This window comes from Dipodomys spectabilis, unplaced genomic scaffold (genome assembly GCF_019054845.1).
Source record: "Dipodomys spectabilis isolate Male_0828 unplaced genomic scaffold, ASM1905484v1 ptg000003l, whole genome shotgun sequence".
Classification (NCBI taxonomy): domain Eukaryota; kingdom Metazoa; phylum Chordata; class Mammalia; order Rodentia; family Heteromyidae; genus Dipodomys; species Dipodomys spectabilis.
This window is the reverse complement of record NW_024870680.1, coordinates 1,494,769-1,518,442: the sequence shown is the minus strand read 5'-3', so window position 1 is coordinate 1,518,442 and position 23,674 is coordinate 1,494,769. Positions and strand designations below refer to the sequence as shown.

Below are 23,674 nucleotides of genomic sequence, written 5' to 3'. Positions count from 1 at the left end.
TTTTAGTTTAGGTATTTGTTATTTTAAAAGAAGATTCCTTATTGCACTTATCAAGTTTAATTAAAATTTCAAAAAAATCAATATATATGTTACTTTACTTAGACTTTAATATATCAGTCCTTTTCTATGTTATCTTGGACATAATGTGTCTATAATGTAGTAACCAAATTGATACTTGTTTAAAGAATCTAGTAAAAGAAATCAATTATAAAAGTCAATTTAGAAAAAAAAAAAAAACCCTTCAGCTTGTAGCTCAAATCTGTAATTCTTGTCTCTTATGAGGCTGAGATCTAGAGAACTGCAATTTGGAGTCAGCATGGGAAGAAGTCTCTGAGATTCTCTCTTTAATTTACCAGCAAAAGTCTGACTGGTAGTGTGGCTCAACCAGTAGAGCACCAGCCAAACAAGCCAGCCAGGCATGAGGTCCTGAGTTCCAATGTCAATACCAAGAAAAACCCAACAATAACCTTCAAAATAAGGTCAATCAGTACCTACAGGCACAATAAGTCCATGCATAAATTATTGTATGTACATCTAATTGTATTTCTTATTTACTTTTGCTTTCTTCACTTTAGACCTTTGAGAATTTTACTAAGGCCTTTCAAGGGCTTACGAGCCTGCATGTAGTATCCACAGGCATAATGTATTTTGGACACCTGGTGCCCATGTACAGCCATCTGGACCAGCTTACACTATGAGGCACTTTCTGGATGAAGGATTAAATGGCATCCTGGCCACAAAAGCTCATTGTAATCCTTAAAGCTCTGACTAAATATGAGGTATTATTGTGGTGCTGGTGGTGATTTTGCCCCAGAATTCACAGAAACAAATTCAAAACTCAATAAAAACATGACAAGGTAAAAGCTTTGTTTACTTGGAAATTATAAGATTATTCAGACTTTTAGAAATGAAATTTGCTCTAGGAGTGTTAACCCCTGACCTTTTCAGATGTTTGGCCACATTATTTACCTTCTATCAAGGCCCCAGGAGTACAAATGAAAGCCTCAGGCTTAAATGAGCTCCAGAGTCCACTGTGGTAAATGTGGATTCATCTTTTTTGGATTTAGCCATGTCATTAGAGCTCACATTCTACTGTAGGAGGTGAAAGGTTTATTGGCAATGGCTTTTTAAAAGATAGCATTCTGTTCTCTGCTGAATAAGTGATGCATACATATTAAAAAAAATTCTATCAGCAGCTGTGGCTCACAACTTTAATCCTAGCTACTCAGCTGTCTGAGATCTGAGAATCTTTGTTTGAAACCAATCTGAATGGGGTAGTTTGTGAAACTTTTTTCTCTAATTAACCACCCAAAAGCCCAAAGTAGAGCTGCTGTGGCTCAACTGGTAGAGGACCAGGCCCTGAGTACAAGCCTGTTTTGGCACATACAAAAACATAGTTTAGTTCTGTTTTTTATGCTTCTTTGTTGAGAAATGAAGAAACTGAGCCAGCAAAAACTCAGAAATCTTTATGTAAATTGAAATTCAATACCTAAGTATATAACATAATCAAGTAGTTAATGATCATGTCCTTGTGTACGGTCTGGGCTGTTTTTGGACTTCAATCCTCCAGATCTTGGCCTTTTAAGGAGATAGGGTTAAAGGCCTGATCCAACTGTATTGAGTTCCTTTGTATTTTCTTCAACTCAGTCATCTTCCAGGATCACTTCCTGGTCCACATTTAGCCCTTCCTTCCATCTGCAGTGCTGTGCTGTATTTTTATACCATAATCTCAAGCAAATAATCCTATTTACCAAAAAAAAAAAAAATTCAGTGTTCTCAACATATCATTAGGCCTACAGGGCAAAAGGTTTACTTGGAATGGATTTATTTTTAAATAGCATCTCATGCTGAACAACAATATACAGAAATCATATTTATGAAGCAGGACCTTTGTTTTTACTGTTGTTGGTGAAACAATCAATTAGGTGTTTACTTTGTATAGGTGTATTTAGGTGTTTACTTTATGTAGGATTTTACTCTTCTTTTTTCAGGAAGCCAGGATGGAGGAGTAAGTAAAAGAGGAAAAATACCTTTGCAGCCATGGAGATCACATGTAAGCATGGACTAGAATGATAATAAGTCAACTGAATTAGAAATGATGTAATATACTGGGATATTAGTTCTTTTAACAGAAATAAAATGGGTAAGGGCAGAACCTTCTGAGGAAAGATATGGTCCAAGCTTTGAAAAGGAAATTGAGAAGTTCACTGAGAAGCGGGTGCATGAGTGAAGCTTTCAGAAGTATTCATTGGTGAGAACAGCAGAGTCAAGATTCATTTCCGTGAAGTAAACAGTAAGGGTAAAGGACTAAGTTATTGCGCTAGATTAGACTGAAGGAGGGGAGGAGCAATATGGATGTGAAGTGAGGAGAGGGATGTGTCTGGGAAAACATGACTTTGGGGAAATATAAAACTGTGGTTTTCTGTGTAAATGATATGGTTCAGTGGATTTTTCAGTGGGAAGGAGGATAAACTTGTACAACTCAATGGCTTGTAGTAATTTTAACCTCACAATTGCCTTTCAAAATAGTACTTGAGCCAAGGTACAGTGGCTAATATCTGTTATCCCTGTTACTCAAGAGGCAAAAATTGGGAAGTTCAGTGTTCAAGATCAGCATGGGAAAAACAGTTAGTGAGACAGTATCACCACAAATAAACAAAGCCTGGTGGCTTCACACCACCCACTGCTTTAATTTATTTAAGTTTTTAATTTATAAGTACTTTGTAATTCAGGGATAACATTCTTGGGCATTCATCTAAAATACTACAAGTTAGGATACAAGAAAGATAATTGCAAATTCCTGTTTATTGTTGTACTATTCACCATTGCCAAGTTATGTGAAAAAGCCCAGATGTCCTTCGATGGATGAGTGGATCAAGAATTTATGATGCAGTGTGCCAGGAGTTCCGGGAAGATGGCGGAGGAGAAGCTGGAATCTGAACAAGCTCTTGCATAGAAAGCAGTTTCAGAGTTCCAGTGAACAGTCCCAAGCCAGAGAATCACACCAAGTGTGCCATCACAGGACAGAGAGTTAGTCAAGAGAGGGGAAGCCAAGCAGACACATCTGAGCGCTTGCCAGCAGCTGCCGCTGCGGCGGCAGGGTCGCGGCGGCGACCACCGCCGCGGGGTCATACCTGAGACACAGTCTGGGACGAAGGAGCCAGACGCAGCGGACGAGTGGATTCTACTCAACACCAGCAAAAACCGACAAGGAGCGGACAACTTCATCCTGCACTTTGCAGACCAGAGACGACCCAGGATCCAAGACTCGGCGTGAGTAGAAGCCCGACGTCCTCACTCCTTCTCAGGGAGCAGAGGAGCACCGGTGATCTCCATCTTGGATACCGACAAAGCTTGGAGGAGCGGCTAGCTCCAGCTCAGGCCTTGGAATAAAACTAGTCATTTAGCAGGTCACAAGAACTTAACGGCGAAGTGACCTCACAGACTCAGTTCCATCCAGGGAAAAGTCACCCAGCTCAGGCGCCAGCCATTGGAGTGGCTCTCCTCACCCGGTAACCAGAGCCAGAGGCTGCCCCTCCCTCTAGCAGCCACCACAATCAATTGAAAAACAGAAACCCTGAGAATGGCTCCAGGCTGGGTGCTGTGAGTTTTTTTCACAAAATAGCCCCAGGGAAAAGCTACTGTTTGTTGAAAGGCCTCAACTCTACCCAGAACCTAGCCTCATCACTGCATCCCCCTCTTTTGTGATTCTCAAAGCAGATCACCCTCCCAGTAAACTAACCTGGGAGGGGGATCTCAAAATCTTGGGTAAAGCAGAGCATTTTTCTGCCTGTTCCAACAAACTGACTTAAGAAACCAATCAAGCCACAGGACCTCAAGCTGACCAGAGACTCCAACAAGACTCTGGTTACAGACAAAAGGGAGATACAGGATTCTTCCCACCCCTCCCCCCCCCAAAAAAAATCAAAGAACTTTCTTTTTTTCTTCTTCTTTTCTTTTTTTTTTATTTGTTTTTTTTGTTACCTTATATATACAAAAAAATTTTTTTCCTTTTCTAAAACTTTTATTAATCTTTAATTTTTGCCTCTTCTGAAAAAATAATTGTTTTCCAGTAAATTTTTTTTTCTCCTCTTATAATTTTTATTTTAGGAATACGTGAATGTGTGTTTTCCTTTCTTTTCTTGTCTTCTTTCTCTTTTTCTTTCATTCTTAATTATCTTTTTGTTTTTTGTCTAGCTCTACTGAACTTCTGATCTTTTCTTCTCACTTTCCTATCCTTTCCACCTTTTCCTCTCTTTTGTTCTTCTTTATGTGACTTAACTCTTGTCCTGCAGAATCCTCAGATAAACCCATAGTTAACTAGTAGACCCTATCCCCCATTGTGTACACACTTAATCCACAAACTTAATACTCAATTCAAAACCTCTGAGACTTAAATTCATTAATAGCAGTACTACCTCTTTATACCTATATAATATTTTAAGCATTTTTTTAAAGTTTTTCACATCTCCTCTATGTCCCTCCCTTTCTCTCAACATATTCACATTCCTCTCTAAATAGATGGTCTTTTAATCTCTATAATAACATTAATTTTTACATTTCTATTTTTTTTCTGGTCTCTTTTCATCCCCCTTTCCCTTTCATCTTTTTCTCTCTCTCTCTACTTGCATCCTACCCAACCTATTTCCTCCATTGTGATTAGGACATAGTTAACTCTCCCTGTGCCTCCCCACACCAATCTATTCCTATTTTTACCCACATCTCGCCCTAACCCTAATAATTTCTGGTTTTCCAAATTCTTCTCTGCGGTTCGAAGCCCTTTAACAAATAGTTGTTTGATGTCAAATAGATGTATCTGTTGAACTAGATTGTATCTGTAGACTATTGACTGTACAAATGCAAACTTTGGTTGATGGTTGCCTTAAGATAGTGTTCTAGCACAAAACTGGTGCTATCTTCATCTCAAATGGGCAGAGTAAGCCGGAAAAACACAAGAAAAATGGCAAATTCGGGTATCTCAATTCCCAATCTTGATAATCAGGGGTTAGAACAGATAATGAATAATCCAGAGGAGAGTCCCAAATAGCTCTACAAACACTGCTGGCAAACATGACAAATGAGAAGTTTGACAACGTACAAAGGACTCTGTATGAGCGTGATAGGGAGAGAGAGGAGGCATCCCAGAAGTTTATACAGGAATACCATAAGCGTGAGGAAGCTACTCAAAAACTGATACAGGATTTGCGTGAACAACTTGAGAATACTCAAAGAGAAAGGGAGGAATGGCATGAGCAGGCTGAGAACACTCAAAGAGAACTGCAGGAACCCCACAAACGGGAGGAAGCTAATCAAAGAGTAATACAGGAATTGAGAGACCAGGTAGAGAACACACAAAGATCACTAAAGGCATTCATGGAATCCATTAACAAAGAGCTGAAGGAAGTCAGGGAGACCACAAAGGGAATGCTGAATGGAACCCAACAGAAGGAATGGGAGTCCAAAGAAACCATAAAAAATCAACTAAGTCAGTTGAGGACAAACACTGAACACCAAATTAAGGAAGTAAAGAAATTCATACAAGACCTAAAACAGAGCTTCAACAAAGAACTTGAAGCCATCAAAGCTGACCAATTAGAAGGAAAAGAGATAAAAAACAAAGTAGAGAGTCTTGACAGCAGGTTAGACTATGCAGAAGATGGACTCTCAGGGATTGAAGACAGCCTAGATATTATAGAGAAAGAACATACAACCATCCAAGACAAGTCCAAGAAATATGATAGATCTATCCAACACCTGGAAGACACCATCAGAAGGCCTAATCTAAGGATAATGGGTATAGAGGAGCACCTAGAAACAGAAGTTAATGGTCTAGGAAATTTGTTTAACAGGATCCTAGCAGAGAACTTCCCAAACATGCAAAAAGATAGGCCTGTTCAGATACAAGAAGCCTTTAGAACCCCAAATAGACCAGACCAGAATAGGACATCCCACCGTCACATTATAATCCACACAGGATCAACTCAGACCAAGGAAAAGATCCTTAAAGCTGTCAAGGAGAAAAGGGTAATCACCTATAAAGGGAAACCAATTAGAATCACCTCAGATTTCTCAGCAGAGACAATCAAAGCAAGAAGAGCCTGGAATGATGTATGCCATGCCCTAAAAACAAACAACTATCAACCAAGAATACCGTACCCAGCTAAACTCTCCTTCATAACTGAAGGCCAAATAAAAACCTTCCATAGCAAAGAAAAATTGAAACAATACATCTCCACCAAACCAGCCCTACAAAAGATTCTTAAAGATGTCCTACACATAGAAAACCAACAAGACCGCAATAAAGGCCAAGAAACTGCACCCAAACTGAGAATCCAAGAACCATAGGAAGAACCCAGTTTTCGCAGCCCCCAAGAAGGTAGATAACATGGCAGGAACTCCCAAACACCTCTCAGTCCTATCTCTTAATGTTAACGGACTGAACTCTCCAATTAAGCGACATAGACTGTCTAGTTGGATTAAAAAACAAGACCCTTCTATCTACTGCCTGCAGGAGTCACATCTTCCCCTTAAAAACAAACACATTTTCAATGTTAAAAGGCTGGAACAACATCTACCAAGCAAACGGCCCCCATAAACAGGCGGGAGTTGCAATCCTAATATCAGATAAAATAGACTTCAAATTAAAATTCATGAAAAGAGATAAAGAAGGTCGCTACACACTAATTAAAGGATCTCTCCTTCAGGAGGATATTACAATTCTAAATATCTATTCACCAAACAATGGAGCACCCAAATTTATCAAAGAAACACTACTTTCCCTCAAATCCCACATAGATCCAAAGACATTAATTGTTGGGGATTTTAACACACCACTCTCCCCACTAGATAGATCAACTCGGCAAAAACTCAACAGAGAAACCGCAGATCTAAACAGCTGCATAGATCAACTAGACTTAACAGACATCTACCGAACATTTCACCCAGCAGCATCAGAATACACATTTTTCTCAGCAGCACATATAATGTTTTCTAAAATAGACCACATTTTAGGCCACAAAGCAAACTTGTCTAAATTCAGAAACACTGAAGTTATACCTTGCATTCTCTCTGACCACAGGGGAATAAAATTAGAAATCAACACCAAAAGCCACCAAAGAAAGTCCGGTATCACATGGAGGCTGAACAACACACTGCTGAATCATGAGTGGGTCATGGAAGAGATTAGAAAGGAAATTCAAATGTTCATGCTCTTCAACAAAAATGAACACACAAATTACTAGCTCCTCTGGGACACAGCAAAGGCAGTACTCAGAGGCAAGTTTATAGCTCTGAGCTCCTACATCAACAAATTGGAGAGATCTGAAACTAACAATTTAATGACACATCTAAACCTCCTTGAAAAAGAGAAGCAAGATAAACCCCAATCCAGTAGACGGAAAGAAATAATCAAAATTAAATCAGAATTAAATGAATTAGAATCCAAAAAACATATAGAAAGAATCAACAAAACAAAGAGTTGGTTCTTCGAAAAACTTAACAAAATTGACAGACCCTTAGCAAATCTTATCAGAAAAAGAAGAGAACACACCCTAATTAATAAACTTAGAGATGAGAATGGAAACATCACCACGGAAACAACCAAGATTCAGAACATTATAAGGGAATACTTCTCAAAAGTTTATGCTAATAAGTTTGAGAACTTGACAGAAATGGACCTCTTCCTAGCAAATATTGACATGCCAAAACTAAACCAAGATGAGTTAAACTATTTTAACAGGCCCGTATCAAGCATTGAAATAGAAACAGCAATAAGAGACCACTCAGCTAAGAAAAGTCCAGGACCAGATGGTTTTACAGTGGAATTTTACAAGGCCTTCAAAGCAGAGCTCACACCAATTCTCCTCCAACTCTTCAATGAAATTGAAAGAGAAAGCTCACTACCGAACACATTCTATGAAGCCATTATAACCTTAATCCCAAAACCAGGCAGGGACTCATCAAAGAAAGAGAACTATAGACCCATTTCTTTGATGAACATTGATGCAAAACTTCTCAACAAAATTTTGGCCAACCGACTTCAACAATTCATCCAAAAAATCATACACCACCATCAAACAGGATTCATTTCAGGGATGCAAAGCTGGTTCAATATACGCAAATCAATTAATATTATTCATCACATCAACAGGAGCAAGAATAAGAACCACATGGTTATCTCAATAGACGCAGAAAAAGCATTCGACAAGATCCAACACCCCTTTATGATGAAGGTTTTGGAAAAATTAGGAATCCATGGAACATTCCTCAATACAATAAAGGCTGTATATGACAAACCTACAGCCAGCATTATACTCAATGGTGAAAAACTAAAGCCATTTCCTCTTAACTCAGGAACAAGACAAGGATGCCCACTCTCTCCACTTCTCTTCAATCTAGTATTAGAATGCCTAGCTACAGCAATAAGACAAGATACAGACATAAAGGGGATCCAAATAGGGAAAGAAGAAATAAAACTCTCCCTCTTTGCAGATGACATGATCTTGTATTTAAAGAATCCCATAGACTCCACTCCCAAATCACTCAAGCTGATTCAAAACTTTGGCAAAGTAGCAGGTTATAAAATTAACCCCCAAAAATCAATGGCTTTTCTGTATGCCAACAATGAGAAAAGTGTGGCTGAAATTAGGAAACTAACTCCATTTGTAATAGCCCCACAAAAAATAAAATACCTAGGAATTAACTTAACTAAAGAAGTGAAGGACCTCTATGATGAAAACTTTAAAATCTTGAAAAAGGAAATCAACACAGAACTTAAAAAATGGCAAAACCTCCCATGCTCCTGGATTGGAAAGATTAACATCGTGAAAATGGCAATACTTCCCAAGGCTATCTACAAATTCAACGCAATACCTATCCAAATTCCACCCTCATTCTTCAAGGAAATAGAAGAGGCAATCCAAAAATTCATATGGAACAATAAAAGACCCCGAATAGCAAAAACGCTCCTCAACGGAAAGAACACTGCTGGAGGAATATCAATACCAAATTTCAAACTCTACTATAAAGCCATAGTAATCAAAACAGCTTGGTATTGGCATAAGAACAGACCTCAGGACCAATGGAATAGAATTGAAAACCCAGAAATGAACCTACAGACCTATAGCCATCTAATCTTCGATAAGGGAGCTAAAACAATACAATGGAAGACAGACAGCCTCTTCAGTAAATGGTGCTGGCAAAACTGGTTAACTACATGTAGAAAACTAAAGCTAGATCCTTATATATCACCCTGCACCAGAATCAACTCCAAATGGATCAAAGACCTTGAACTCAAAGCAGACACTCTGAAAACATTACAGGATGGAATAGGAGAAACCCTGGGTCTCCTTGGCTCAGGCCGAAATTTTCTGAATAGAGACCCGGAAACACAACAAATCAAAGAAAGGTTGGACAAATGGGATTGCATAAGGTTGCAGAGCTTCTGCAGGGCAAATGACATAGCTAGCAAGATCAATAGAAAGCCCACGGATTGGGAGAAGATCTTTACTAGCCATACAACGGACAAGGGTCTCATATCTAAAATATACTTGGAACTCAAAAAATTAAACCACCCAACAACAAATCCTCAAAGAAACAACTGCCCAATAAGTAAGTGGGCGAAAGACTTAAAGAGAAGCTTCTCTGAAGAAGAAAGAAGGATGGCCAATAGACACATGAAGAAATGTTCAACATCCCTAGCCATAAAAGAAATGCAAATCAAAACAACATTGAGATATCACCTCACTCCAGTTAGAACAGCAAAAATCAAGAACTCTAACAACAACAGATGCTGGAGGGGATGTGGACAGAAAGGAACCTTACTTCATTGTTGGTGGGAATGTAAACTTGTTCAACCACTTTGGAAAGCAGTATGGAGGTTCCTCAAAAGACTTCACTTAGAACTCCCCTATGACCCAGCAATCCCACTTTTGGGCATTTACCCTAATGTTTACAAAAAAGACCACACTAAAGCTACCAGCACAACTATGTTTATTGCAGCATTATTTACCATAGCTAAGATATGGAACCAACCCAGATGCCCCTCAGTAGATGAATGGATCAAGAAAATATGGTATATATACACAATGGAATTCTATGCCTCCATCAGAAAGAATGACATTTCCCCATTTGTTAGGAAATGGAAAGGCTTGGAAAAAATTATATTAAGTGAAGTAAGCCAGGCCCAAAGAAACATAGGTCCCATGGTTTCCCTTATTTGCAATATCTAGTATAGGTATGAGTCAAGCGGAAAAAGTCAGAGAATGTGATGTTAGGAAAACGAACCCTCAAATATGTATTTTAATGTTTTTGTTTCTTTCATGCATGTGTTTCTAATGCATTTATAAGATTATTTCTTTGTTGCTTTTTATATCCCTCCCCCACAGTGTAACCCCTGCTTTCACTATATTTGATGTCAGTATAACATGTGGAGGAGATGGGGACAAACAAGTCGTTTAAGGATTCAGGTGGACCTGTTGCAACAATGAGAAGTACAAAATGTCATGTCAAAACCAGCTTTACAATGTCGGTGTGGGGGGGGGCGAGGGGGGGTATGATTGGGTGGGGGGGAGGGGGGAGGCTGGGAAGGGAGGTGAAGGGTAAACAAAGGAGGAGGCTGCAATGCTTGGTAAGAAATATATGCATTATCCTGCCCATGTAATTGTAACCCCTCTGTACAATATGTTCTCAAATAAAATAAAATAAAAAAGAATTTATGATGCATATGGTATATATATAATATATATATTTATATACATATATATAATGTATGTGTGCAATATAATATGTATGTGGTATATATACATATAATATGCATATATGTATGTGTATATATATATATATATATACATATATATATGGATTTTACTTATCCGCCAGGAAGAATAATATGTCATTTGGTGGGAAGTAGATGGACCTGGAAAAATTATGTTGAGTAAAGTCAAGCTTCAGAGTGACAAAGGGTACATATTTTCTCTCATATGTAGAAATTGTATCTAAGTTATAAGCATGTGAAAATATATAGTCATATGCAAATATACTAAAATAAATAGAACAATGTATGGTATATGCAGGATTACAATGGTGAAACCCCTAAGAACAAATAAGTTACAGTTTATCAAGATAAGTACCAGGAAGCTGGAACATGTTTTGTGAAAAGGATGGCAGATAAATGGAGAAAGGAAGGGTGGATGAATATAGTTATAATATTCAATGTACATATATGAAACCCGAACCAAATAACTTGAGGTAATGGTAGGTTTGGGAGAGATGAGAAAGGTGGAAAGGGTGTTATTGATCTGATGTATTGTACTCATAAACTGGTATATTGAATTTAGACCCTTTTGTACTAATATTTAAAGATAATAACAAATACATAAAATAATGTTTTAAAAAGCTAGACAATTAGAAAAAGGTATTTGGATGGATGAAGTAAATCGAAGAGAAAAAATAAGTAAGCAGAATTTTTCTTGTTTTCTGAGAAATCTAGCTGATTAAGGAAGGAAATCTAGAAGCTATAAAATACAAGAAGCATCTTTATCTTCTATATAAAAACAATAGCAAAAGTTCTCATATCAAGTGTATCAACAATGATCACAAAGCAAGAAATGTGGGAATACTTCACCCATGCTCATATTGGTCACTTGAAGGATGGGAATATAAAGTAGGAGGAGGGGGAGAAAAGGAGAAACAGGAAGATAAGGAAAGCACAGGACAAAAGCTGATAAGTAACAAAGAAATTAGAAGATATGTGTGCAATATATTCAATCAATACAAGACATGGTAAGAAAAGATAAATGGACTTCTTGCAAAACATAAAAAGGATAAATGAAAACGAAGATTTGACTTTAGAATGTATCCTATTTTTGTTTTCTGTTAGATATCAGTGAGAATATATTAAAACAAATAAGTAGATAGGAAAGCTCCAAAACAACTTCCATTCACCTCTTCCTAAGATATGAAATGAATAAAGATTTCAGGTGTTCTAAGCTTGTGGTTGATGTATTTCTAATCATCAGTCATCTCCTTCCCTCATTAAGTCTAGCAGTGTTAAAGTGCAGAAGAGACTACAGGCCCTTAACTTCCCTTTGGAGGGAGCTACAACCTGAAAAACTTTCCTTCATTTGTTTGCATTATTCCTTTGCTTATTTTCCAGTTCTGGGAGTGCTACCATTTTAGACATGCTTCCAGTACAGCTTTTCACTGGCAATTTTGGAGGAGTCTCAGACTTTTCTGCCATGGCTGCAATCAGCCATGATCTCAGCATCTTGAGTAACTAAGTTCACAGATGCGAGGTACCAGTGTCCCACTGAAGGCATTCTTTAAAACAGTCCACATATGTGTCCTAGCTTGTCTATGATCTTCCACATTTCAACATCTTCGTATCAAGTTGACTTTTCCTACTGAAAGTAAGTGAGCAGTTAAGTATATGACTAAGCAACCTTATTGAGAATACTTTGTTTACTCACTGATGTGTTTCTAAAGATCAAAAGCTTACTGTTCTGTAGTACAAGCTTTGAAAAACTCTCCTCATATACGTGCAGCTAGTATGGTTTAGGGCAGACTTCTGGTTAATGGCAGGTTTTCAGCTGACTTCCCCACAGAGGCATTCATTCAACCCCTGTGGTACTCAAGCATTTGACAAATTTGTTTTAATTTAGAAAGATGGGGAATTGGGATGAAACTTTTCTAACTCCAAGTAACTACCAGACCTGGTTTTTCTTCTGCAGTTTAAGCTATTCTCACTACAAATAACTGTGTTAGGTATGAAAGACATGGAAATTAACAAATTATTGCCCACATTTTCAAGGCCATATTCTAGAGAGGAAGTGAAAGAGAAAATGAAAATTAAAGTCATCATAGGTGATGTTATCCAAAACAAATGTACTCTTGCCAGGTACCAGTGGCTCACATCTGTAATCCTAGCTATTCAGGAGGCTGAGATCTGAGGATCAGGATTAAAAGCCACCCTAGGCAGAAAAGTCCCTGTGAGACTCTTATCTCCAATTACCCAGTCAAACACTGGAAGTGGTGTTGTGGCTCAAAGTGGTAGAGTGCTAGCCATGATCAAAAAGAGCTCAGGGATAGTGCCCAAGCCCTGGGTTCAAGCCCCACTACTAGGGTGAAGGGAGGAGAGGGAAGAAGCACAGGGCACTATCCTGGAACTCTTTTTGCTCAGTTTGCTCAAGGCTAGCATACTACCACTTGAGCCACAGTACCACTTCCAGCAATTTCTGTGATTAATTGGAGATTAGAGTCTCATTGTCTTTCCTGCCTAGGCTAGCTTCAAACCACAATCCTCCAATCTCAACCTCCTGAGTAGCTACCTGACTTAGGTAAGTGTAACTCCCTGGTACATCGCCTTTATAATAACAATTTAAAAAATTAAGTCACCATAGCCTCAAGAGGTTTGTGGAAGTTTGACTGGAATTCAGAAGCCAAAAGCAATGACTCACACCAGTAATTCTAGCACAGAGATGGAGATCCCAAGGGTCAGAGTTTGAAGCCATCCTGGCAGAAAAGTCCAAGAGACCATCTTCAATTAACCAGCAAAAACCAGGCTCAAGATATGGCATCAATGGTAGAGTGCTAGCTGAGCACACAAGCCAAGCAAGTGCAAAGCTTAAGTACCACACACACACATATACACACACAAGACAAAAAAAAAAAAACAATCAAAGCAAACATTTCACATGCAGTCTAGAAGATATTATGAGGTTGGCATTTTTGAGACATTCTAAGGGTTCTGACACAGAAATGGTGAAAGACTAGCTAGGAAAGGGTGTGGAAGGGTGCAGAGGCAATCTACGCTGATGTTCAGTGAGCATGCAAATCTACCATTGGCTTAGGACTTGTATATATTCAGACCAGGCTCATGTCTCACTAAAGATTGCTGGTTGCCCATTGCTAAACTTCACTTCTGAGTGCCATTGGCAAGTATGGGCCAGATGTGAAGGGGCAGTGAAAGCTAGGTGGACAGCTGAGAATGACGGCAATGAGAAGCCAACTAAAGTCATTCTGTAAATGGATGACATTTACTTTGTTTTAGAAAAATAACAGCTCTTAAGAAAGTAGGGAAGATGGACAGAGAAAAAAGGAAAAAGAACATTTTTTTTATTGTGAAAATACCGTACAGAGGGGTTACAATTACATGGACAAGGTAATTAGTACATTTCTTATCAAGCATTGTTGCCTCCTCCTTTGTTTCCCCTTCCCATCCCTTCACATCCCCCCACTCCTACTCCTCACCCCCCAGCCAAAGGTTGTAAAGTTCATTTTTCCACATAATGACTTGTACATCTCATTGTTGCAATGGGTCCACCTGTATCCCTATTATTATCCACAAATTATACCAACATCAAGTATAGTGAAAGAGAACATTTTTAAACCATGTCATCAACCCACCTTAGCAAATGAGAGAAATAAAAATATCTTTACTAGGAAGACTAATATCTAAGAGTAAACTTCTTATACTTAGAACATTCTTTTATTCTTATACTTAGAACATTCTTTTATTTCAGATAAAATCAAATCATCCTGATTCAAATAAAGCTATACTTTAGATGCACAATGATGAAGTAAAACACACACCACACATTCACACACACAAAGAAACAACAACAACAACAACAAAATTCCCACATTTCTCTGTCTTGGTCTTCCTTCTTTTGAGAAATAGCATTAAAACCTGCACTCCTAACTTGAACTCTTGTGCTGTCCCCATGACTAGGAACCCTTAAATCGCAAGCAGGGTTGAAAAAAAGGGGGAAATTTGTGTGCAAACTGTGATGACATGACTACATATTGAAAGTGTAAGTTTTAATCCTGTTTAACAAGCACCAGTACCATCGTTACATATGAGAAAACTCAGGAGTCAACAATTTTATATCAGTAGTCACATAGTAAGTATTTTCAGCTTCACAAAACAAGTAGTTTCTCAATATTGCCAGGATAGACATAATGTAACCAAAGGAATTATGTAAATGAGTGTGACTTTGTTCCAGTAAGACCTTATTATATCTTGTGCATATTCCATCAAAACATATCAGTCTTCTAGAAAACAACAAAAAGGCAAATGACTTTGACCTAGTTTTCCTAAAGGGTAATATGTTTACCTATGTTTATCTATGGATATTTGTCCACCTTTAAAAAGTAATTTTTTAACTTACTGAAAGCTAAAGCTTTATGGCAGTGATTTTCTAGCTGTATAGTTCAAATACTTCACTATCATTGATTTTTTTTATTTAGAAAGCTAGTTTTCTGTAGGTTTTATTAATATTTTAAAATGAATTAAAGTTAAAGGTAAAGACTCTACAAAGGAATTTCTTTGTAGAGTCACCTTTAATTACTCCATTTCCCTTATTTAAGATTCCTTAATAATAGAGAAACTGTAGTAATATTTTTATTGCTGAAGATAAGGATTATGACAAGCCCACAGTTGGCTTCAAACAGTAGTTAAAGATAAAAGCTGCCTCTCCATGTCCCCTTGGACAATACCTGTGTGATTTGAGAAAGTTGGTTGTTCTCTCATGCCTCAATTTTTCTCAGCTACAAAAATAAGAGCAATAATAATAGCTTCAAGATAGATTTGCTATGAAAATCAATAAATTAATCCCTGGTACAACCATAACAATATAATGCTTTTTGCTAAACATAAAGCATTCTAAAATAACTATTATAAGCATTCAATTTAAAAGCTAAACCTTTGTACAAGTCCAATGAGAACTCTTTGAGATGTAAATGCCTTCAAAACACAAGATCTAGTCAATTTTATTCTCTTGGGCTATTTTTACTCTTATCATAAAAATTATTCTCTACTCAGTGGCCTCTAGGCTCTCTGTCATCTTTTTGAATATTTCTCAATTTCAGATTCATAGCACTTTGCTAGCTGCCTTTTAAGTTTCAGGTCAGTGTCTGTTTCCTGACCTTACTAACAACAGATGATTTTCCAATTTCCCAGACTTAAATTCAACTTGATATTCTCAACAACAAAAGAGACTTCTGAGAAATATATAATAAAACTTCAACATGTATGTTTGAGAGGAATTTCCACTCTCTCAAGGGGGAAAATATAAAACTTCACTACTTCCAGGTCTTTCTAACTTGGGGATAGACTTGCCTGCCTGGTGAGACTACAGGAGTTAAGTGTGTGTGACCTAGATGTTTAGAGCAATTTGTTTTCTAACCTCAGAGTTTCTTTTCCTCTTGTCCTGACAGTTATCTAATGTAGGGAATTTCAAACCTGTCACAGCCTCCCTGAGAGTTGGAGTTTGGGGTTTGGGGTGGTATTAGGAAAAAGTCCACTTAGTCACAGATCAAAGAAACGTAAGTAGTTGGTATACATTAATCTCTATGACACAGTCTTGTTGGGTTTTAATTTGAGAACTTGTCTATTATTTTATCAAACTTTAATATCCAAACAGAATTCATTATAATGAGTGACATTGTATGTACAAATATTAAATTAGCTGTTATTTTAAGAACATTTTTATTATAATGTAGCCAAATCTGCCTCTCATTGTTTATAACAGATGGAGCAATATTTTTTAAAAGGTAATATGGAAACTATTTATTAGCAGCATTATTCTGGTTTTATAACCTGATAATTTCATATAATGATAACTAATGTCCTAATAGGATAGCTAGATGGACAAATGGATAGATAGATAGATAGATGGACATATCAACTACAATTCTGAAGCTGATTTCACAGCTCCTGTCCTCTACAGTGTTTCAAATGTCACACATTCCCATATTTTATGGCTTTTGTACAATTAACTATTGTGCTATTAACCAAACTTTATCCCACCTAAACCCCAAAAATAAAATGATGAAATTTACAAATAAACAAATGAACCTCCCTGGTTTTATTTGGTGGTTGTTCTTTTGTTTTGTTTTTTGTAGGTCATGGGGCCTGGGCACTGTCCCTGGGCTTTTCAGCTCAAGGTGAGCATTCTACCACTTGAGCCACAGCTCCATTTCCAGTTTTCTGATGGTTAATTGTAGATAAGAGTCTCACGGATTTCCTGCCCCGGCTGGCTTTGAACTGCAATCGTCAGATCTCAACCTACTGAGTAGCTATGATTACAGGCATGAGCCGCCAGTGCCCTGCTCCCTGACTAGTTTTTTGAATGAAATATTCAAGTCCTGTGAAACATAACAGGATAACTGAAATTCATAGAGTTTGATGGCATTCAAAATGGCATAAACAAAATCCAAAATAAATGACAAGAGTGAAAACACTTTCAACAATTGTCAATGAGTTTTTCCTTTAATACATTTCTTCCTTTAATGTAATGAGCTGTTTTGTACCCATCTTTGAACTCTGGGCTGAGTGTTTTTGCTCAAGGTTAGCACTTTACCATTTGAGCCACAGCTCCACTTCTGGTTTCTTTGGTGGTTAGATGGAGATGAGAGTCTCACAGACCTTTCCCCAGGCTGGCTTAGAACTGCATTTTTCAGATCTCAGCCTCCCGAGTAGGTAAGATTATAGGTGTGAGCCACTGGTGCCCAGTTGTAATAAGCTTTCATGAATCATTCAGTAAATGACAAGGAAAAAAAAACAAACAAACCCAGATAATTAATAAAAAAGCAGGCCGTAGGAAATAGTGATGCCTTTCATTGGATATGACATACAATTCAAACTTAAATACAAATACAATTCAAACTTAAAAAATAAAATAACAAAGTTACGATATTTTCACCTGTAAAATTGGCAATTAGTGAATAATTTAACAATACTCCACATGGGTGCAGATGTAGAAATAGGAAGGCTTTACAATATGCAGCAATGTTTATTATCTGAGTCATTTATCCTGATCATAAATTACAAATTTGGAGACAAAAATACCATGGCTTTTTGATATCTCTCAGATTTCTCAATAAACTTCTGTGGCAAATGTTTCCTTATTTTCTATAAGTTTCAGAGAGTTTGCACATGGTACTAAGACCATATAATAGATATAATAGACTGTCCATAGAGTGAACATTATGTTGTGATGGTCCCACTTCAGATGGAGTTCAGAAAAACATAGACCAGTTAAAGGACATCATAGTTGTACTGGATTCATTTGTATTTCACATTTATCATAAACATCTCAATAACTTTCAAAGGTTTGTACTACCCACTAAATTTAGTTTTCGAAGGGTGGACCAAAATATCAAGACAGAAATCAGGCAAAATTCAATTAAGCTAATCCAAGTGCTAAAACATTTATGTTGCTATGAGACTCCTGTCTTTGTGATAATTAGAAAGAATACACATGCTATGTAATCTTGTTCAGTTGTTTAACATGAGTCTTATTTTTGTCTTTCCAGTATGCTAGAGATATTGTTACAAAACTCAAAGGCATTTGAATCTTGACGTACTCAATGTTGTTTTCAGTACAGATAAAACTTTTTCTCTCTTCTCTGTCTCTGTCTCCCTCCATTCTTCTTGAAACTCTATGCTAACATTTTCCCCACTCTGTAATAATAAACAGTCCATCAAATATCAGGTTACTTGCTTGTAAGTTTTATGGCTTAATTTTCAATTAGGTACTCTGGTGATATTCAGGTGTAGACAGTCATACCTACTTCTATGTAACAATACTGTCATGGTTTTACTGGATTTTACTGCTTAGAATTCCATCAATGAAGATGCTGATTCAAGTAAATGTATTCTTTGCATTTGGAAAAAATGCTGAGGTGAATGTTGAGTAGGAACTAATAAATGCCATTTATAATTTCCTAACACTTGAAATTAAGATAGATTTCCCTTTATGGGCTAGTAATGTATATTCATTATATTGAAAAATAGACATGTAGTTACACTTAATTAATTTATCTTTTCTTTTTTGTCTACCAGTAAATTTGGAGATTGACACTCTCACTTAGCTTTTTGATGCAGAGCTTTTTTTTCCATTTGAGCCACACCTCTACTTCTTACTTTTGCTGATTAATTGAAATTAAGAGTATCATGGACTTTTCTGACTGGATTAACTTTGAACCTTGATCCGTAAACACTAGCCTCTTGAGTAAAGGAGTACAGGAATTAGCATCAGCATCTAGCTAAAAATCCATCTTTAAATAGTTTGTTGATTAAAATTGGTTCTTATTTCCAAGTTTATATTCAAGCTTGTAATTTTCAAATACTATATATTCAATATTACTTTCTTAGACATAAACGCAAGACAGTGCACACATTCTGGAAAAATGTCACTGAAGAATTGTCATTATAGGGGCTGGGAAGGTGGCTCAGTGTTAGAGCACTTGCCTTGCATGCATGAGGCCCTGGGTTCGATTCCTCAGCACCACATAAGCAAAAAGAAAAAAGCAGGAAGTGGCGCTCTGGCTCAAGTAGTAGAGCGCTAACCTTGAGCTGAAGAGCTGAGGGATAGCACCCAGGCCCAGAGTTCAGGCCCCACGACCAGGCTCCCCCCACCAAAAAAAAAGAATTGTCATTATAGTTCAGATTATTGAGTTCATCTTGCTGTAAGCATCAAGGTGTAAACTATGTCAAGGACTTGAACCAGATATTGTTATTGACAATGAGACAACAGATACCCAGAATTCAAATGCAAAGTTCAAATGTGCTCCGCAGATGGTAAAATAAGTGGATGGATGAGTATATCTTGGGAGAAGTTGTCATAGTTCTGTCCAACACTTGAGATGAATGACCTATGAAACATGGCTGATGTAAGGCAGGAACAAGTTGTTATTTTATTTAATTTTTTTCTGTTGGTCGTGGGGGCTGACCTCTGGGCCTGGGTACTGTCCCTCAGTTCTTTAGCTCAAGGCTAGTGTACTACTACTTGAGCCACAGTGCCTCTTCTGGGTTTTTTTCTGCTTATGTGGAACTGAGGAATTGAACCCAGGGCCTCATGCATGCAAGGCAAGCACCCTCCCACTGAGCCAACTTCCCAGCCCCTAAGTTGTTACTTCTAAAGGTAGTCTCTTCTTATAGCTTTGGCTTCTAGATTCTAACAACCATCCATTCATGTTTGAGTCAGGAGAGAGAAAAGGCAGAGAATACTCACAAAGACAGTAATCTTCAAATACTAATAGGCATTATAGGATGAATTAATAAAAAAATTTTAGGAAGTAACATTATGTTAAAATGATATTTCTTTCTTTGTAGATCCAGAGTCTATGTAGAACCCAGAACTTACTATCAGATTATAATATCTTCACTGTTCTATAAGTTATGGTTTAGTAAAAAAAAGTAATGAATTTCAAATCATGGTAATGAGTTTCTTGTGTGACTGAAAATGTCATCCAGTTTCCTCATTTGTAAAATGAGAGAGGGAAATTTTAAAAAAATACTGTATAACTATTAATTTATTTTTTCTGTTCCATAACTCTATTATTAAATAATTACTACATGGTAGTCTTTTTTTCTGTAGATATAATAGTAGCACTCTCATTCAGATGTTCTTCAGATGTACTATTTTCTATCTATAAGTTCCATGAAATTAGTCATTCTTTCCTCTTATTCATTGATGTATCACAAGCTCTTTAAGGTCTAGTAAAGGCATTCCATATTTGTTAGATGAATGATTAAATTCATATCAAGGGCTTAACATAGTAATTAGCATAACACATTTCTAGGTGGACCTACTAGAAATGTGGTTCTGATAAATGGTTTTTAACATCACTGTGCCATTTTATGAACACAGTTGGAGGAAATAGGAGAAAAGTTGAAGGAGATTGAGTACTATGTTATCATTTCCAAGTATATAAGAGAGAATCACATTACTGTGAAAGAAAAAAATATGAATCGAGACATAAAATTACAAGGAAATTTTGTTTGGTTTTACAGAGCTACAGGGCCTTGAACATGCTACATTAATGGTCTACATTGAGCTGCTCCAGTATGAGAGACATATTTTAAATAACCAGAATGGGAAGATTTTTCTAACAAAATTGGTGAAAGATGAAATAAGTGTGCATTATTATATAACTAATCAATAAAGGACTAACAAATCTAACTCAAGGTTATAAATTTACTTTCGATGAATTAAATGACTTGGGAAAAATAATTTTCTGTATTTGGCATATTCAAGGATACAAAAGGGTATACCATATAGAATTTAGACTTTGAATTTTTACAGGGAACAATAAAATAATTGATTGAAAATAGCAAATACAGTAAATATGAATCTATTTCTTATTGAATAATGCCAAACTAATTTCTTGCTATGTAATGCTGGCAGCAGAGAGGAACAACATAATTCTTTATCCCGCATCAGAAAATGCAATAGTGTGGGATGATTCTTCCCAGGGAACCACTGTCTTTGGAATAGAAGGGTATTGTCAGTGGGTTTGTTCTTAGGTTTTACCAAACAAACTGACACATCATTCTTCCAAAGTAAGAATTCATTAGATAAAATGTGGACCACTGGTATCATTTTCATAAAAAATTATATGGCCTCATACCATAATGTCTCCATAAATCTACTGCCATCAAATCAGACAAAAAGAATTAGATACATAAGGTGACTGTCAGAGAAATGTATCTAAACAGAAGCTAGTCAATTAAGCACTTGAGATAATTTTTTTAACAATCCATAAGAAGTTATTATCAAGTTAGATGGTCTGTCAAGTGTGGACAGAATTATTAGAAAGACAATGTTTTCTAGGATGTTTGCTATTATTCATTGACTTCACTTATTGAATAAATAGATGTAATACAGGACAACTTCCTAAAGATATAGAGTGGAAGAACCTTACTTGCTACTGATAAATTCTCCAATGTAAACTTCACATATATATTCCAAACGATAATAGCTTCTACTGATTGTGATGGTTAATCTTTTGTATGTATTTGCCTGGGCCATGAGTATTCAAGTATTATGGTAAACATTAAGGCCTATGTCTTTGAGGATGTTTTAGATGACATATGTGAATCAAGAGATTAAGTAAAGCAGATTCCCATCCCCACCCTGACTTCTTGTGGATGGGCCTTATCTAATGAGTTGAAGATCTGAACAGAACAAAAAAACCCAGTAGAAGGGAACTCTTCTTGCCTGTGCACATGACATAGGACATAGATCTTGTTCAGCCTTCTGACTTGAAACCAAACACTGGTTCTTCTGGGATTTCAAGCTTGCTGGCTTCATCTGGAATTCAACATAGTCAGCAATCACAGTTCTCAAGGCTGTACTTGGACTGGAACAACACTTAGGCTCTCCAGAATTTATAGATTGGTGAATGTAGACCTAATGAGTTCACAGCCTCCTTAATCACATGAACTCATGCCATATAACAAACAACATAGAAATACATGCACATTATATGCCTTGTTTTAATTCACAAACTCCATGATTTCATATTATAAAACAATGGTAGGCATTCTCAAAAATCAGTTTCAAAAGCATCACTAATAAATCTGGTTCATATGCATTTCTCAACATAAATACTCAACTATTTAAGATTCCATCCCATTTCTTCCTTTTTGGGGACTTCACACATCATCTTTGTGTGTTTACTCCTATTATGATTCATCATTTTGTAGCATATCTATTTATTTTTCCATGACTCTGTGCAGGCACTGTCATTTGATTATTTTCAAGCTCTATTTCCATTACACAGATTAAAATTCTAAAACAACAAATATGCAAGAATTTCACAACCAAGATACCCTAGGATGTTGCAAAATCCCTAGCATTAACTGTTCATTGTCACTTACCTGCCTAGAAGCAGAAATTCTCCCGCTAGACCCAGGCGCCTCATGGCCATCAGCAGACCTCTCACTGTCATGCCCTCACAGAAGCAGGCTACCACCCGAGCTTTAGGCAAGTGACTGGTGAGCTTCTTCAGCAGCTTGTCAAAGCTCTGCTCCCCTGCATTGCTGTAGATTTTGTAGGAGTGGGCGATGCAGATACCTTCTTTGGCTGACATGTCTTTGAATGCCTCCATCCCACTCTCTCCATAGTTGCCTGTGTGAAGACAAGGATAAGCACAGGGATGGTGAGATGAGATATTTGCATGGATTGGGTAGAATCAGAATGCAAGAGCAGCAGAAGCATGAAGATCAATAGATGGTGCTGGATCTGGAACCTGACCATCTGAATTGGAGCTTTGACTCTTTTACTGACTTGTGTGTTTTGGACAGATTGTAATTAACTACATTAGAAAGATGTTTTATATTTTTATTGTGACAGTGAATAATATAAAATTGCAAGCAATTCAGCTCCTATTTTGACAGGGAATGTTCATATTGTTTATTTTACCATGATTTCTTTTATTTTACTATTTTTAAATTAAATTTATTTTTTGCTAATAGAGAAAACCATAGAAATCATAGGTATATAAATGAGGTAACATAATGTATCATGTGATAAACTCTTAGATTCTACATATGATTCCGGTCATGTATTTTCTTTCCATGCCTTACCTATTCCACTTAATGCTCTCCAGTCTAAACAAGTTTCATGAATTTCTTTCTTTCTTGACTGAGTAGTACTCTATTCTGTGTGTATGGCATGTTTCCTTGATTAACATCAGTTGGGGACCATTTACTGACATTTGCAAAGAGTGCTTCAATGAACATACATAAACACATCTTTTCATTATACTAATTGATTTCCTTCTTATGTGTACTCACAGACAGAAGATATCTATTGGGATTTTTCCCCTGATTTTTTTTCTCATTTCCTTTTTGTTTCTTGTTGTATGATAATTTCACATCACTGCT

General features: G+C 36.9%; 1 protein-coding gene across 3 annotated transcripts in view; it reads right to left on the bottom strand.

The window, feature by feature from the left end:
- The window catches only part of Grm5 (glutamate metabotropic receptor 5), a 506,808-nt gene that overhangs the window by 305,496 nt on the left and 177,638 nt on the right, over positions 1 to 23,674 (bottom strand). For all 3 annotated transcript variants that reach the window (XM_042688901.1, XM_042688912.1, XM_042688921.1), the window contains exon 2: positions 22,667 to 22,916. In XM_042688901.1, coding sequence (XP_042544835.1) covers positions 22,667 to 22,916 — 250 coding nt within the window. The remainder of the gene's footprint in view (positions 1 to 22,666; positions 22,917 to 23,674) is intronic.